The 18,191-nt window shown below is 34.8% G+C and overlaps 2 protein-coding genes and 1 long non-coding RNA gene across 3 annotated transcripts in view; 1 reads left to right on the top strand and 2 right to left on the bottom strand.

The window, feature by feature from the left end:
- The window catches only part of LOC119070809, a 531,393-nt gene that overhangs the window by 471,181 nt on the left and 42,021 nt on the right, over positions 1-18,191 (bottom strand). The gene's annotated exons all lie outside the window — the stretch shown is intronic.
- The window catches only part of LOC119070145 (apoptosis-stimulating of p53 protein 1), a 150,715-nt gene that overhangs the window by 104,038 nt on the left and 28,486 nt on the right, over positions 1-18,191 (bottom strand). The window lies entirely within an intron of this gene.
- Positions 13,406-15,791, top strand: LOC119070314 (esterase B1-like). Its single transcript, XM_037174584.1, has 7 exons — positions 13,406-13,790; positions 13,852-13,972; positions 14,032-14,223; positions 14,288-14,487; positions 14,542-14,886; positions 15,159-15,410; positions 15,470-15,791. The coding sequence occupies exons 1-7, from the start codon at positions 13,485-13,487 to the stop codon at positions 15,662-15,664; spliced, it is 1,611 nt and encodes a 536-aa protein (XP_037030479.1). The 5' UTR covers positions 13,406-13,484; the 3' UTR covers positions 15,665-15,791.

The raw sequence follows: 18,191 nt of genomic DNA, 5'->3' as shown, positions 1-18,191 counted from the left end.
AAAATTTTTAAATTCAGAAAAATCTTACATCCTCCATACAAATATTCAAATTTATCATAGAGTTACTCGCAACGCCATCTGATTTCCCCTGATTTCCCCTCTCGTTGAACGAAACTATATCACAACCCATTGTAACCTCTCGTAAGACTGCAATGAGCGTAAAAAAAATTTTCGTTCAGATTTCACACTTCTTTAGTAAGCTAACAAGACTTCGGTAATTCTAATTATGCCACTTCTTTGAATAGAAATATCGGCTGAGTTCTAATAATTCCTCGCTGAGCTTTCACAAATCTCCGCTGAGCTCTAATAATTCTTCGCTGAGCTTTCACAAACCTTCGCTGAGGTCTAATAATTCTCCGCTTGGCTTTGGGAAGTGTCCGTTAGGTATAAGCAGGTTGTAGTAAGGCCTAATGCAGCTAATCGGACACTCAATTGACAGCGGAGAGCTACCACAGCAAAGTGGAGTTTTATTAAATCGTAGGGAACACTTATTAGATATCCGCCGATGCTTATTGAGTGTTCACTTAGTTTCGTTGCCTTACTACAATGTGCTAAGGCCTGACGGACTCTTACTGAGGCTAGCGGAGAATTATTAGAGCTCATTAGAGGTTTGTCAAGGCTCAGCGGAGAATTATTAGAGCTCAGCCGATATTTTTATTCAAAGAGGTGGCATAATTAGACTCAGCGAAGTCTTGTTAGCTTACTAAAGAAGTGGGAGAGGTTACAATTTTAATAAATGTCTACCATCGTTGAAGTGTCGGACACTTTTTTGAATGAAAGTATTTTACCGCCGAAGTGAACACAGCAAACATTCATTCTAGTATTTGTACTAGCGGAGTGTCACAGTTGCGTCGAAATATTTTCTGTGTTTTTGTCGCGACAAAACAAAAAAAAAACTTTTGTTTTTGCATCGAGTAAAAAGTGTTTAGTGTTCAAATATGCCTTGGCGACCCAAAGAGACTATGCCCGAATACAATGGAAAGCATAAAAGGTGACTTACTTTGAATTTTTTCAGTGAATTTTTGTGATAAAATTTTCCATACATTTTCGGGAAACTGTCCTGTCATTTACCTATGACGGGCCAACCCCATGTACCCGGGTGGTATACCTGTCATACCACTGGTGATCCTGCTGGATCCTGGTGGGATCCTGCAGGATCTTGCTCAATTAGGCTGGATCCCATGCGTAGAAAAAAGTGAAGCACAGTTTTCAAAGGAAGCACCGACTTCAAATTCCGAATACAGGGCTTACTTTCGCGAATTCTCTTTGTTGTTGTAAACTCTTGAAAATTCTTGAAATTTTTGAAAGCCTTAACCATTTCAAAATTTGCAATTTTCTAAAATCTTGAAGGTTTGTCATTAAAAGAATTCAAGATTTTTAGATTTTACAAGAATTTAAATCCTAAAAAATCGCGAATTTCCTGAAAATACGTAAAAATCGTTGAGTCTAAATCTAAGTCTAAATATCACAAATTTTTACAAATTTGTAAAAACTTCAAGAACTTTCATTGAGTTTCTCTAAAGTTTTTGCTAAATTTTGCAACTTGTTGATACACTCAACTCAAAATTGTTAGCAAAGAAATTAATGTCTTTGGTTGTTTTTCTTAAATTCCAAGAGTTTCACAGCACTCTGTACAAATTACGTCAGTTTTCTTACTCTACGCTTGTAAGCAGTAAATCCAAATCATACTAACTTCCGAAATGTGAAGACTAGGAAAAATAGAGAGTTTCATGAATATTGCTAAGTATATTTTGAGGTGAGTGTAATTCTCGAAATTCCTGAAAATATCTTGAAAGTTCTTCAAAATCCTGATTTCACGAAAATTTTAAGAAATTAACAATTCTCTTAATATTACAAGTTTTTGATACACTCAACTCAAAATAGTTAGCAAAGAACTTCATGTCTTTGGCTGTTTTGGCTAAAATTCCACCAGTTCCACTTGTCACAACATGTTATACTCTCTGCACGTTATGTCAGTTTTCTCACTCATACTGGCATAATGTATTATTTATAAAAACAGAAAGTCACAAAACGATTGCTAAGTATTTTCTGGGAGAGTCTAATTCTCGAATATGTTGAAAAAAAATTCTCGAATTCGACGCTTTTTCATACAATTTTTTTTACTAAACTTTTCCACATCCTATGAACCACATTAACCGTCTACTCAAACATTAATGAAAAGTCTTTATTAATTAAGTCATAAACAGCAACTTTTCAAATTAAATTCATTAAAGCCGAACCGAGAAGCTGTCCTTTATGGTGTGCTAATTTTTTCTGAATAAAATATGAAAATTTCCGTTGTGAAAACGAAAAGGCCGGAAATTATTAAAATCCCATCAATTACATCTGAAAATATCATACTCTCAACTCCCCATACATATACTATACTATACTATCATTAGTCGCGCTCTGTTTATTATAACATTCGTTTGGCAGATTTCATGCAATGCAAACACACTTCGCATTTTTTATATTTCATGCCCTCCAAATTACTAAGGGCAAGCATTTTAATATTAAAATATTTGTGAAAGGGGATGGATGATTTTCATCAACTGAATAATGTAGCCGTTAGTTTGTATTTCAGCGGGCGCTATGGACTTTATTATTCACAGAAAAAAAATCGGTTCAACAAAAAACACACATTTTCATCGCATTATGTTTATGATTAAGCGTTTCTCTGCGAACAAACAAACAACTAAAATGATGTGCGTTAAAGTTTAATAGTTCATTGAATTTTAATGTCATGCCTGACGATCACGTTTTTGTATTTGTCCATCAAATTTTAATAGTAAATGGTGAGAAGCAATCCAAGCGATAGTTAGAAATTATGGTTTAAAGTGATGTATTAATCGACGTATTAACCAACGGACGTGATGCGTTGGGTTACCTAATTGAATTATTTTTCCACTTCATCATACACATCAGGAGTACATGTTGAATATTTTGCATTCACTCTGTGAGGCAGCAGAAACGTAAACGATGCTAGCCGAAACTATTACATACAAAACTCGCAAGTTATCAGGTAATTTGTTTGAAGTCCAAAAAAATCCCTTCGACACACAACAATATATGTGCTGACAGCAGAGCCTTATTGATTTTTCTTGAATTTTCTTGATTTTTTCGTATTTTCAAGAAAACATGTTTGAATTTCTCTGAATTTTTTTTTAAATTAGCCCTGTCTGGCAGTGACAGTTAAGTTGGATAAATTTAGATTAAATGTTCGTTAGTCACGGGCCTTAACAAGATACAATTTTACGACCTCTACGACCTCCACGACGCAAAATTTCAATATGGAATCACATGTGCTAAAAAGCGTCAAAGACGAAAGCTCTTCTTGCGACTTGAATCAAAAGAAGCAAACCAACGTATTGACTTGACTTACTTACTTACGTAATAATTAGAGCCTAATTTTGAGAAATGTTTCACTAAATTTCAACAAGTTTCACTAAAAAACTCACTTTTGTGGATTTTTGTTTTGTGAAATTAAGTGAAATATTTCTCAATATTAGGCCCTGCATCACAGTCTTCGCCTTAACATAGAAAAGTCGCCGCCGGAGGAAATGCCTGCCATCATTATTTTTTTTGAGAAGTATGAGACTTATTGACACATTTACTGCAACTCAATATTAATCCTACATTGCGTGAACCTAACGTTGATTTTTTTAATCATTACCGGACGCCACATAATATTCACCGACTTAATGTAATAAAATGAATGTATAACAACCACGTTTCTGGATCAACGAAAACGAGCAAGAACACAAGAAAAAAAAACAATTTAACCGAACAGCAACATCCACCATTGACATATTATAACCTTTTATACAAGGACATACCGTATGATAGAACATTCAATAAAACACTCAACAACTTGTTTTTACGACAAGAAAACAATATATTAATTTATATGTACCTATCATTTGATTTGATTAGTGCCCTCGGCCATCTTATTATTTAATGACCTTTTCGTTCAAATGCCTTTCGTATATCTGAATTGTTTAATCAATCAATATTATACCATCTACTAGGGAACGTCAGTCGATGAAGTTCGATAGATTCCATGAAAAATAATTCAATTCGGATTGCAAGGATTTCATTGAAACAAAATGTCATTGTGTAGCGCATGATCTCAGAAGTCCGGTAAACTAATTGTATTCTCAATCAGGCCAATATTTTCCGAACGATAAGACTTTCATCAATCCAAAGATCACATTTTCAAATGCTCATCGCTCGGCATATATTGGTCTGATTGAGAAAATAATTAGTTTACAGGACTCCTGAGGTCATACGCTACACAATGGGATTTTGTTTCATTAGAATCCTTGCAGTCAGAATCGAATTATTTTTCAGTGAATCTGTCAAACTTGTCCTTTCCATTTGCGCTCCGTTTGTGTTTTCGTTTGGTTTTTTGTTCAGAAAATCTGACGTTCCCTACTGTTAGCATGTATATAACGAAAAACCACAATCAAAACACGAATTCGTGTTTTACCATCGAAAGTTTCCGTGTTTATATCTCCGGACTGATATTTATAGAATTTGTGTGCATTATTGAGTATCCAGAATTTAATGGATTTGATGAATGTTATGGACACAAAATAAAAAAGGGAAAAATATGTAATTCCAACAGAGTTAAGATATTGATAGGGCCATAGGGCGATAATTTATTTATGTAATATTGTTTTCTTACGTTCATTCACAGTTTTGTTTCGTCGAAGTTAATGGCCTTCGATACATGAATAATTGAATGAAATGAAATCAAACAAAAAAAAAGAATTAATAAAAAGAGCAACAGTACAAAATGTAGAATATGTAATATTATGAACGACGGCGTTTCACAGAGAATGGGAGATGGTGAGATTCATTCAACGTCGATGCCTGTCCGCTCAAAAAACTTAGATCGTATTACCTTATTAAACGTAAACGAAGATGCATTCATAAATAACGCGTAATCATTTTTTCTGATAATTTTTCAACCAAATTCAACCTTGTCCTGATAAGTCAATTTTTTCGATACAAGAGGCGACAGTTTAAACAAAAGAAGTAGTAGATTTGTTATCCATATAAAGCGATACCCTTACCGTTCCTGTGACAGAAGAACCTTACAACTTCACAATTGTTTAGTAAGAAGACGTATGAACTACTTTCCAATAATATGTTTATTATCGTATCTACAAAATGCGTTGTTCCATTACCCATACAGCCGCCTGTACCGGTCCTAAAAAGGAATATTTGAAAATTCAACTGTGCACCAATCATTTTCATTCGTTTGTTAGATTAATAACCTCTAGCGTTGGAGCCTTCAACTGATAAAATGTCATCCAAAATTAAATCTATTTTAAATGGACATTCAAAGGATTTTTGTGACAATATTTGTTCTAAAAGTACGGTAGATAAAGACGTTATGGATACTACACTACCCTATCTTCAATTTCTCATAATGCATAATAATGTTAGAACAGCGACCGATTTAATAAATCAACTTTAACATTGATGTTTGCACGAATGACGATAAACGAAATATGCATTTTATGACCTAAAACATCCTCAACGACAACGGTAAAATGCAAATATATCAAATATTAAATGCATAAAGCATGCACCAGCGCACCAGCGATGATGTATAATATCGAGAAGTAAATGCGCTGAAGTAAAATATATTTTATGAACTAATAAAATTTCCATGAAAAGCATATGCCATGTCGTAATGCCATTGATGGATATAAGACTCTCCCTTATAATTTCAGTACAAAAATAAACATTGCGTTTCAACCGAACAACGACCCCGTGGTAGTGCTATTAAGTGACCACTTCATTATTTTTTATTTCGGGTTTGTGAAGAAGGAAAAACATCGAAAATTTTTTACGTGAAAATGTTGATACATGTGGGCTGCTACTTGACCTTATATTGCAAAAATTTCACGTGAAAAACGGTCTGCTTTTGTTTCCTTGTATATGGGGTGAATAGAATGAGAAATTTTCGTTGAGAATGTATCACTTATGCATAGCAGTCACCAGGGATTTGTGGCATAAAATTTATATAAAAATGAAAATATTTCTGTGTTTCAATGCAATTTCAATGTGAATTGCAATGAACCACATCGATGAGAAGAATAATATCGTTTAAATAAAAGATAAAGCATTTACGACCATTTGGGATTTAAAGCAACAGGAAAATGCGGAAGCTATGGAAATTTGATGAGAAAATGTCAGTGTTTTACATGTTTAACATTTAACCATCCGAGCTCGGAATTCGTTTTATGCTTGCGAACTTCGATTCTATAAGCTAACGAACCGTTTTTTTTTTTAACATTTTCAACGGTCCCCGGGAGGGTAGGCATTTTTGTTTTTCTTTTCAATGACAGTTGTTGATGTGTTAAGGAAATATAACAGTTTTTGTTCACTTGCCGAAGGGGGAACCACTCTTTTGTTATTAACATGGTTAATCAGTTAATCAGCAACATGATTTTTGTGAATACGCACGGTTAATCAGTGATTAACCATCATATTTAACTATTAATTGTAGTCTTACGACGATGCTCCCAGTTAAATGATGGTTAATCACTGATTCGTCATCATGTTAATCACTGGTTAATCATGTTAATCACGTCAATAAACAAGAGTGGTTACCCCCTCGGAATTAGCGATATTATTTTAGGCCAATTTTTTTTTGAGGAAACAGTTTCCCAATTCTTGAAGTTTCTATTTTCTCAACTTTATCAAAAATTTTCGAAAAAAGTCGCTTCTGTACATTCTCAATTTAACTAATATACTTGCTTCGGGACCACCCATATAGGACGTATATGTATTTCAGTGTTGTCAGACAAAATAATAACTCGAGAAAATCTCTCGGAGATACGCATTTTCGGAAGGTTAATCTATACTCTATTACCCTATTGACGAGGGTTATCCATATAGCACTACATTTAACACTTCCAAAAATCATATTTATGGAGTTATCAATGATTTAAGAACTATATGGCAGCACTGAATCGCGTACGTTCTTCGTCCCCTTCTCTTAGACTGCGATTTTATAAAATTTATAAATTTGGTATTGTACCGACCGAGCGATACTATGCAAGAGTTCTCAATCTCAATTTAATTAAAATAATGGCCGAATTCAATTGAATGGCGCTTTATTGCTGTGACAGTATGACATGCATTATTCGAATGTAAACAAAATCCCTGTTTTCTGTTCCATTTCCTTTCGTTGAAAATTGAAACCGACACACAACTATCCACAACGTTCCGTATTTACAATATATGGAACGGCTTTTGTGTGTAAAAGGTGCATACGAAACAAAGCTTTCCTAATGGAGAAAATAAATCGCTTTGTCGTTTTACATAAACATATTGTTCTAGATTCGAAGTGACAAGAACATGAGTGAATTCAGTTTATTTAAAAAAAAACTGTTCCCATCTTGAAATTACAAATAAAAAATAAATAAAAGAAGAAACGTGAAGCCATACAAAACCCATGCATACAATTGAAATGAATGTAGAGTATACGAAGTCACCGCAATTCCATGTTTATTATAATGTAACTCTACGCGTTCGTATTTATATCAGAAATTCAGAAATTTGAATGTTTTCTTTGAGTTGAGGGATTGGTTCACATTAAACGTTTTATGTTTGATAACCATTTATAGTTTTGTATAGCTCCATTCCAATTTGTTAACTTTTGAAATTTGAATTAGTTTTGTTGAATGGTTCTTCTTTTTTGTTAAAATAAATAAGAGATGAACCCATTCATCACAAACTTTTCCGTCGTCATAGTTGTTCTTCTTCTGCAAGGGTTATGGTGATAGCTTTCAGTCAATGTAGATTCACTTCTGTCAGAGTAACTTTGACGTTAAATTAACGCTTGATATATTCATATTTTGTTCAAGCTCGGAATGAAAGAAGCGAGAATCCCATCTAGTCGATCGCTGCTGTAATGCAGATGAAAGAGAAAGTATAAAACCAGGAGAGGGATTACGGCGTCAGTTCTCTTTTCTCTATTCAATCAAAACTCTACTGATAGAGAACGATTCACTCTTTCACTGAAAGATGTCGCTGCAACAAAACCATTGTCAACAGAAAAATGATTAATTTTTTACTCGTCGGATTTCAGTTAAATAAAATGCTTCATTTTGCATATTATTTTTACGTTTGTCAAAAGTTCTAGTAAACATTCAGGTCAGGTGAGGTTTTCGATTTTCAGGTTCACGAAAAATTAGGTTTCAGGTTTTCTAAGTCTGGTTTCAGGTTGACCTGACCTGTTCTGAGCGTAATTTTTTGTTCATCCGAACGAACAAAAGGAAAGACAAAAATGGGCTGCATTTGAACCGAGGCTCACAACTAATTCTTTTACCCTAAATGTTGGAACACTGGAAAATTCCAATCGAAATCGTAAGTGCTACTAAATTCAAGTGAACTTACATTGCACTCAAATTCACCCGAACCAGGGTTCCGTGTATTTTTGTAGATAACCACTACCTTCAGGCGTTTATTATACTTCGTTTACGAAAATGTAAAATCTTATTCAAAAATGGAAAAAGTTTAAAATCTCTTCAACGCTAGAATAACGCTCACATTAATTTGAAAATACGGAATACAGTTTGCGGAAATGTTAACTTTGCAATTTTAATACGGACAATAAAAAAAATTAAAATTGGAAAAGACCAAATCTGACTTTACAAACTAATAACAAGTTTAACAATATTACTAAGTCAACCAACTTCTGTACGATTGTATCCTCAAACTCGAAACGAAAGTTCCGAGAAAGCGTGTTACGGAACGAACGATTCGGTTATATTGAAAATTGAAAAACGTGTAGATATATAGCAGCGATTTTCAACAATCAACTCACAGAGCTCCAATTACGGTCAGAAATAAATTCATAAACTGACAAACTCATCAGCTCTGGCTATAACGCAAAGTTGATGCAATTTTCCTATTTGTATGCATAGTGAAAATGCTGTTAGCTTTAAAGTTTGCATCCCATTCGCAACGATTTTAATCAGCTTTGTGTACCTATATAATACTTATAGCTCTCCATATTTGCGTTCTACAAGGAAGGATCTTTGGATAAATTATGAAAATGTTGTTAAGGTTTGTTATTTGATTGTCGGTTGATCATTTTAAATTTTCTTTATTTTCTTTTTTGTTGTGTGGAATGAAATGTATCTTCCAATCGATTAACGCCCAAGAAATAATTCGTTTCCTATTAAATTTTCACTGGAGAATGCAAAACCGTGAAATGTAACAAAATACGTCACAACATGAACTATCCTCCGCGATGCGAATTATTTTGTTTTACTGTTAACGGTTTCAGACACGAAATAGCTAAATTTATCTTTCTTCAAGGCAAGGACTTGTTACACTGTAATTGTTGTGGAAAACACGCTTGGAAGTAAGTTGAAACGATTCTGTGCTTGCTAGGATTAGGAATTTTTTTTAAAGACGATTTTCCACCGTTGTTGCATGGATACGAAAGTACAATAGAGAGCTTTCCACCATAAATTTATATGTACTTGATGTACACTTCATCAATTTATTGTAATGGCTGATGCTCACTCATGTCTGTAAGTGTTCAATTTCAAGTAATTTCCCATTGTTAGCCATAATTAGAAATTATCGGAATGAGGTGTATTTCTTTTCTAGAGCTGTAGCTAGAACATATTAAACCCTTGTCTTCAGATTTATTTGCACAATGATGTCTAAAAAGGCATTTTCTGAAATAAAAAGTGTGCGGACTCTTGGAAGTTGAAAACGTTATCGAGGAAAAATGCAACTCTCAACTGTTATAACAATATCTTATTTGCATTTTTTCGAACAGTTATAACAGTTATAAAATAAGAGGTCAGCAACTGTAAAAACTGTTCGAAAAATAAATTATCAAAGACGATATTTAACAGTTGAATTATAACAGTTGAGTAAGTTTTGCCTGGCTTTCACAGCGCCTAAAACCGTTCCCCCAATTTTTATTTCAGAAAACGTCTCTTTATGCATAAATACATGATTGGACAAATCAGTCGGTACTCAGAGCATAACGAGCCTATATATTGTTCGAATCAGTAAGTTGACTCGTCTACAAATTGTGTCTAAGCTTGTATCACTCACACTGCCCATGCCAATACACTGTCAAACACCTGGAGAGGAATTCCAGCGTCAGTTCTCTTTTCTATATTCAATCAAAACTCTACTGATAGAGAACGATTCACTCTTTCGCTGAAAGATGTCGCTGCAACAGAACCATTGTCAACAGAAAAATAATTAATTTTTTATTGGACGGATTTCAGTCAAATAAAATGCCATCGTATAACCCTTGATCTTAGTACTTCGGAACAGCAATCAGTTTTTCAATCGGTTCTATATCAGCTCAGCGATTAAAGTTTAAAAAACGAATATGATTCAATGACAGACAACGTTTTTTCAAATCCTTATCGCCAAGCCGATATAGGTTCGATTGAAAAACTGATTACTGTTCCGGAGTCCTAAGATCATGTGTAATACGGCATTTAACTAAAATCCGTCGAGTAAAAAATTAAATATTTTTCTGTTTTTGACAATGGTTTTGTTGCAGCGACATCTTTCAGTGAAAGAGTGAATCGTTCTATATCAGTAGAGTTTCAATTGAATAGAGAAAAGAGAACTGACGCTGTAATCCCTCTCCTGAATCCAAACTTATACACAAATTTGGTTGACATTAACTAGGGATTAAATAGGGAGATTAAATAAAGCGACACTCGAAGAACCAGGAAGAAACAAAAGAAAGGCAAAATAACTGACATTTGCAGCATACAAATCAGACTGCAAGGTAAAATCTCGGTTAAAGTAAAATAATAAGTCATCTGTTATCTACAGCAACTATTCGACACGTGTAAAAGTTTTCTAATCAACCAGTAGCAAATAGAACAGAAGAAGTAGTAGATTTTATGATTATACCATCGTATGCTTGCTGTTAAGCAGGATGTTAAAATATCCAGAAGATCAATTTTAAGCTTTCTGCAAAGTATCGCTTATTGAACCCATAACGATATGTATGAATTGAAGACTAGCACCACTCCCAATCCGCTGTCAGTCTGTATGACTTTCCCACAAAAAGTTAATGAAATCCTGATACTGAATCTACGACTCTAATGTCTTCCGACTAATAATGAATGTAGGTTTCATTGATAATATTATGCATAATTCATACCTGGCCCTTTGAACGATATCGGTTGATTTATGTGAGAGTCTATCTAATGTCTGCTCGCGTCGCTTACAATTATTGTAATTATAGAGAAACCCACAATCAAACACTTCCGCCTTAACAAAATGACTGAATTTAATGTGTGTCTGTGTGGAAAAAGCATATTATCTCAATCTCAAAAGATTTATAAGAATTTTGTTTTTGTTTTTTGTGTTACATCTTCATAATGTTATAACCTGGTATCGTCATTGCGGTATGGAATGGACCTCACACAAACAATAGTTTCAGCTGCGCTTACATTTTTTAATGACTCAATAATTATTGTGTATCGAATTTCTTAAAATGACAAATTAATTTCAATCCGACAAATCTAAATCCATTGGTTGGAATAATAATAATAAATGAAAATCATCCGACCGGAACGTATTTATGGTATGCTATAGACGTTATTTTCCGTGGTATAAATAACTTGTGTAAAACTAGTGTGATGGAACATTCAAAACAATTAAACCGAGGCAGAAGACAATGCGTGATATCAATGCGATGAGACATGTTGACCTAATTCACAGTGCTTTCAATTGAAATAAAAAAAAAATTATTGTTACGATGCAATACAATAACAGAAATGCACCCACATATTTTCCGAGCCATAAAAATCTTTTAGTTTGAAAACGAAAATATTGTTTGCTCTGGTGTTGTTAGGCATTTTTTTTGTTGTATTTTTTCAATAAAAGAGAAAACCATTCCCAACTGAATTCAGAATGTTTTTTTTTTGTTGCTGCTTCAGAATGAATGTGTATTGAACGAATCCGTGGTAGAGCATTACTTTGGCAATTAATGCTGTTTTTTATGCAAGTATTGTACTTTGATAGAAACAGCAGCCAGCCGGTTTGGGTTTTTAATTACGGAAAAATAAAGTGTTGCAGTGTTGCTGTAATGAAGTGTTTTTAGCCCCGTACGAAGTACAAAGGGGCTTATAGGATTACGATGCCGTGTGTAATTGATGGAATTTCGAAGCAGACGGTAAGAGCAATCCGCAATAAAAATGTTGTCTGTCCTTCTGTCCGAGATATCCTCGATATCCTCGATATCTTGAGTAAATCAAATCCGATTTCAAAATTTTTTTTTCCTGAAAGGTAGTTGAAATAGGGAGGCTAAGTTCGAAGATGGGCATATTCGGGTCGGCCCCTCGTGAGTTAGGGCCGCCTAAGTGTTTTAAGGTCCTTTAGGGAAATCTACGGCAAAATAAACGATGGAAATGTAAATGAAACAGCAAACGATAGGTATTGTCGATACCAATTCAGGAAAAAAAAAGTTCATGAAAATCGGTTGAATGGACCGTGAGTTAGGGCCCTAGAAGTAAAAGGTTACTCGGCCTTAAGAGTATTTTGCATATAACTCGAGTAAATTTGATCCGATTTTCCTAATTTTCGTTTTTATATGAAAGGTTATTGAATACTGAATAGAATGTGGTGGAAAAACATTTTAAATTTGGCTCCTAGGACTAAGGCCGCTCCTCGGCCCTAAGTGTATTTTGCATATAACTCGAGTAAATTTGATCCGATTTTCCTAATTTTTGTTTTATTTGTAAGGTAGTCGACCACCGAATAGAATGTTGTTGGCAAAATTGTATATTTAGGTTCTTGGACTGAGGCCGCTACTAGGTCCTATGCGTATTTATACCCAATAAATTAAAATTTTAGGTCAATTTGAAATTTATGTTACATTTGAAAGGAACGTCGCACGGGGCTTCGTAATTGCGCTATGCGCAATTTCTAAGATGTACAGATTTCATGCAAAAGGCTTATGGGCAAAGTATGGAGACAGACGCACTAGGGTCACGTACGCAATAGATATACGGGTTGGTACGGGGCTCAGTCGCAGCAAACGCTCCGACGGTTCTGATAGCTCGTTTTAGTGGTAATGTTTTTCCAAGCTATTTTTTGTACGCAATAAAAAAATTGATTATGAAGCAAATATCGACACAGCGGACAATACAAGTCTCACATTTATATTTACCGCAAACTGATTAAACGACAAGACTACACAACATTCTGTACCTACGAATCTGTTTCGATGTGTACAGAATAATCTACCAAACAAATTCGTTTGGAAATGTTAGGAGCCAAATGCACAGTTTATGTGTCGTCTGGTTTTCGTATTTTGCTCGGAACACGACCATGGAATTCTTATCAATGCCACTTGTAATATTCAAATATAGTCAACAACAGACATAAGTGTCTGTATTACATTCATTCAGTTGCAAAGAGACTTTAAGTGAAATTAGTCCATTTGGAATTGATACGTAACGATGAGTGATTTCGTCATAGCTACGACTTTCAGCGGTAAAGTTAAAGGTGTGAAGAAAGTAACCGGTTTTGGTGCCGATTATTTCAGTTTCCAACGAATACCGTACGCAAAACCGCCGATCAATGAGCTTAGATTCAGCGATCCACAACCGATATGTCCGTGGACAGAGATTGTGGATGGAACTATCCCAACTCCGTGCTGTATTCAAATCAGTAAATTGACGAAAAATGTCATCGGTGACGAGGACTGTCTGTTTTTGAATGTCTACACGAAAGATCTGAATCCGGAAAGGAAAACACCTGTGATGGTATGACTGACGAAGAAAATAATTGAAAAATTTTGAGAGAAAAATTGATTTTCTTTCTAAGATTTTTATCTATGGAGGGGGATTCATGCATGGATCATGCGGACCGGAAATATATGGACCTGACTATATATTACAAAATAATGTTGTTCTGGTGACTATAAATTATCGTGTTGGAGTCTTGGGTAAAGTGATAATTGGCTGTTTGCATCGATGTTTTCTAAAATAATTTTGCTACCAAAAGGCTTCGCCAGCTTTACGGATCCATCTCTTGAGATACCAGGAAATGCTGGCCTAAGAGATCAATTAATGGCAATAAAATGGATAAACAAGAACATTGAACACTTTGGTGGAGATGCAGATAATATAACATTGTTCGGCCAAAGTGCTGGAGCTAATTCGGTGCACTTTTTGATGTTGTCGGAAAATGCAAAGGGTTACCATTTGACCAAAGCCATGAAAATTAGAAAAAAATTGACGAAATGGCATTTTATTTTTAGGATTATTCAAAAGGGCTATTGTAATGTCTGGCACTGCAGTAACATCATCGGGTTTAAAATCGAAAAATAATTACACTCTACGGTTGGCAGAAGTCTTGGGTTGGTCAGGAAATGATGGCCAAAAGGGTGCTTTGGAATTTTTAAGACAACGAACCGCTAAAGAGTTAATTATGGCACAGCCTAAATTAATTACCGAAAAGGTCAGGCAACCTAGAATGGTCATAGCGAATCGTTTTTCAATCTACTTTTAACAGGAACGTTCTGAATTGATATTGTTCCCATTCGGACCAGTGATAGAGCCGTATGCCACAGACAGGTCGATCATACCAATAGATCCAATAATAATGAGCAAGACAGCCTGGAGCAAAGACTTAGATATGATCATTGGGGGAACATCTGACGAGGGATTAGTGATTTATAAAAGTTTAAAATCTCGACCACAAATCCTTCAGAAACCCGATTTGTTGCGAGCTATTCTGCCAACGGATTTGGTTGATAATACGAATGACGACCAGGCGAAAGAGATCGCATCCAAGTTAAAACAATTTTATATGGGGAACGGCACAATGTCGCTAAATCGATGTGACGGCTTCTTGAAGGTGAGACGAATACGGTTATTTATCGTAGCCCATTCTACACTAACCTCTCGCGGATGGCAAGCATATTACCAATGAGTCTATAACTTCTTTTGATTTAAGTAGTTGTATCAGTCTAAAGGAAAATCTATTACTTCAATTGTTTGAACGAAAATTTTTCTATGTAAGATCGAACTGGCCAGTGTTTATTAATTATTTTTATCAACCATGTTGATAACAGATTGCATAGCCGTCTGCACAAAGTTATTAGTTTACATGATTTATTCGCTTTTCAGCTTATGACCGACAAATTGTATTTACATCGAATATACCGAACACTAACGCTGAGAAACGAATGCGGAAGTGGTAAAACCTATTTTTATCGGTTCAGTGTCGATTCACCAACCAATAACCACTACAAATTGTTCATGTGCGGCAGGGATATAAAGGGATGTTCCCATGCTGACGATATTTCGTATCTTTTCAAGAATCAAAGCGGTAAGATTCCACCCAGGTATTCGATGGAATATCGGGCGATACAAACATTGGTAAGATAAACAGCTATGTTTCGATGCGATCAGTTAATCCATTAGCAATCCATGGACAGGTCGGCGCTTTCACTAAATTTGCATGCGATGGCAATCCGAACGATTCGAGAAATTCCACCGTAGTATGGGAACCGGTCAATGGCCTCGAAACACCATACAAATGCTTCAACATAGTCGAAGAGGGAGTTTCATTTGTGGATTTTCCGGAAGATGATCGAATGAAATTTTGGGATTCATTGTACAACGAGAAGTGATACAAACTAGATAATTGAAGACGACTGAAGAGGATATGTGGTTTTATAGTAGATCTTTCTAGCTAGTAATCCCATATTAACAGTTTAGTTGAAGAATGAATAAATCCTCGCAATGAATAACCAGAAATTGTTTGACTGTTCCTGCACATCCAACAACAATTTACACACAAAAGAAATGCTCGAATATCGTTTGGATTCGTATCCAAATAAAAAAAAAACATTTCTTACAGCAATGCGGTTACTTGTCTTGCAGCTAATATGTTACAGGCTACCATCAGAATAACGAATCGCCTTTTTTGCCTATTCCGATTCATTTCCCATTCAGAGAGTTATTCCCTTTTCATGAATCTAATATTATGTGTATTCATACTTAATCAACCCTAAGTCAATTCGTTTTCCAGTCCCCCCTTTTTTTACGCCATTCAATACGGAAAATCCGACGCAAAAATATTTATTACGCACACAGAACCAAACACAACAACAACATATCTGTGCAAATTGTATATGGGAAAAAAAATCGACGAAAAAAGGATGAACTTCACAACACAACCGATAGGAAGTTTACCATTCTGCCGAATAAAGCTCACCCGCATTACATTCCTTTAAATTCAAAATACACAACAGTTGGATTGTTAGGCTGTTTAGACAGTTTAAATCTTCCTGAAAATGTTCTATTTTCAGAATTTATGATCTACCATTTTATGCAATATATAGAAAACCAATAAATATCAACGAATCTTGAAACAAAACACAAATAAATATACGGAAGGGAAAACAATAGTTTTTTCTTTCGCTCCTCTACTGTTCCAAGGACATAAAATATATTGGAAATATATTCATCTTTGCCATAGATTTTGTATTTATATTAATGGTGAGTTAGACACTGTAAATGGAATTTATTTTACGCATCCGACAAGGAAAAAGAGATGAATAAGGAAAGAAAGTTCGATGAGAAATTGAAAATCATCAGCTTTGTATATTTGGTGCCCTTTTGTTTTGAATGTTAGTAATTTAGTCATTGAAATATTATGGAATAGGAAATGGGAATAGGATGAAGCACGTAGAGTACGCTAATGAAGTATTTAGTCAAACGTTTCGTATCTTACTGACAAGAGTAATTAAAAACCGGATAATGTAGTCAAACATTTTTCAAGCGGCGAGCCAAGTTTCGATTATATAAAGAAGAATTTCTTCAATAACTCTTAAAGCTTTAAAAGCTTACTCTTATCCTCTCTATTTTCAATATTGATCATCCTTGAGCGAAGACAAACAGTTTAAATAAAATTATTAGAATCGATTGGCAATTCCGAGACTTATCGTGCTGTCAAGCCTCGGTTATAAGTGGAAAAAATTTTCTCAACAACTATTGAATTACGTAGTTGAATCCAATCAATTTTTCATTACACCAACTACGAAAGTTGTAATTTTCGCTTCCCGAATGAAATGCGAAAGTATAAAAATTCAACTCTCAGTTAGCGACGACATCACAAGAGGTGTGAAAATACTTTCGCCTCCCAACAGAGGAGCGAAAGTACTTTCGCCCCTCAAACGAGGATGCGAAAGTAAATGACAGCAACAACATGTGTTCCGTCTGGTGTCGTTGTGATCACTGTGATTGTTGTGATAGAAAAGAACGTTGCCAATAATTTATAAATTTTTCTTTTACCAGGGGGCCTTCGGCCACGGGCTGCAAACTTCGCACACGGTTGAATTTTTTTACTTTCGTCCCTTGTGATCCAAATAACCAGTTGTAGGCGAGTGACTGAACGTATAATTTAAAATTTTACCCATTCGGTGGATACGAGGGTAGCATAATTTCGTGTAACTATTTTTACCTATCAAAGGACCTCGTGTACGGACCGAAAGTGGAGGATCATAATCAGAGACTTCTTTAGAATTAACATAATTTTTCTGAAATTTTACAAAAAAAGGATTTTCGGAAAAATTAAAAATTTAGGAAAATGTGGCCCTGTCACTCAGTATCTAGATTCACTCAAAATATAGTTGCAGCTTTTGAGCTATTGAGCGAAAGCAAATAAAATTTACAGAAATAAAACCTTTTGATACACTGAAATCTTTCATTCCTTTTCAAAGTACTTAGTCCTGTATTTGCATTGAGCGTAACCGTCTTCACAACCATATGGTACAAGTACTCAAAAAGGATTGAAACTTTTGTTCAGAGAACCGAAATTATCAATTCAGATTCTTAGCTGGTTGGTGTAAAGTATGTAAGTATGTTCTTGTTCTTGTCGTTGAAACAGACTCAGAAAATTAGAGAAATCGGATAATAAGACAAAATCAGAAATGTCAGACCTTTAAAAACGACAAGTAACAATATCATGAAATCTATTACTTCGTTTGTTTAAACTAATTGTCATGATACAAAGTCTATTATTTCAATATTTGTTATAATACATCCTGCTATAATAAGAGAACACTAGCCGTTAAAGTATCGTATGTAGAACAGAAAACAACATTAAAAATATCCATAGATCCAAAAATCACATATGCTAAAAGCCATTCTAAC

Source organism: Bradysia coprophila, chromosome II (assembly GCF_014529535.1).
Source record: "Bradysia coprophila strain Holo2 chromosome II, BU_Bcop_v1, whole genome shotgun sequence".
NCBI lineage: Eukaryota > Metazoa > Arthropoda > Insecta > Diptera > Sciaridae > Bradysia > Bradysia coprophila.
This window is presented reverse-complemented; position numbering and strand designations above follow the sequence as displayed.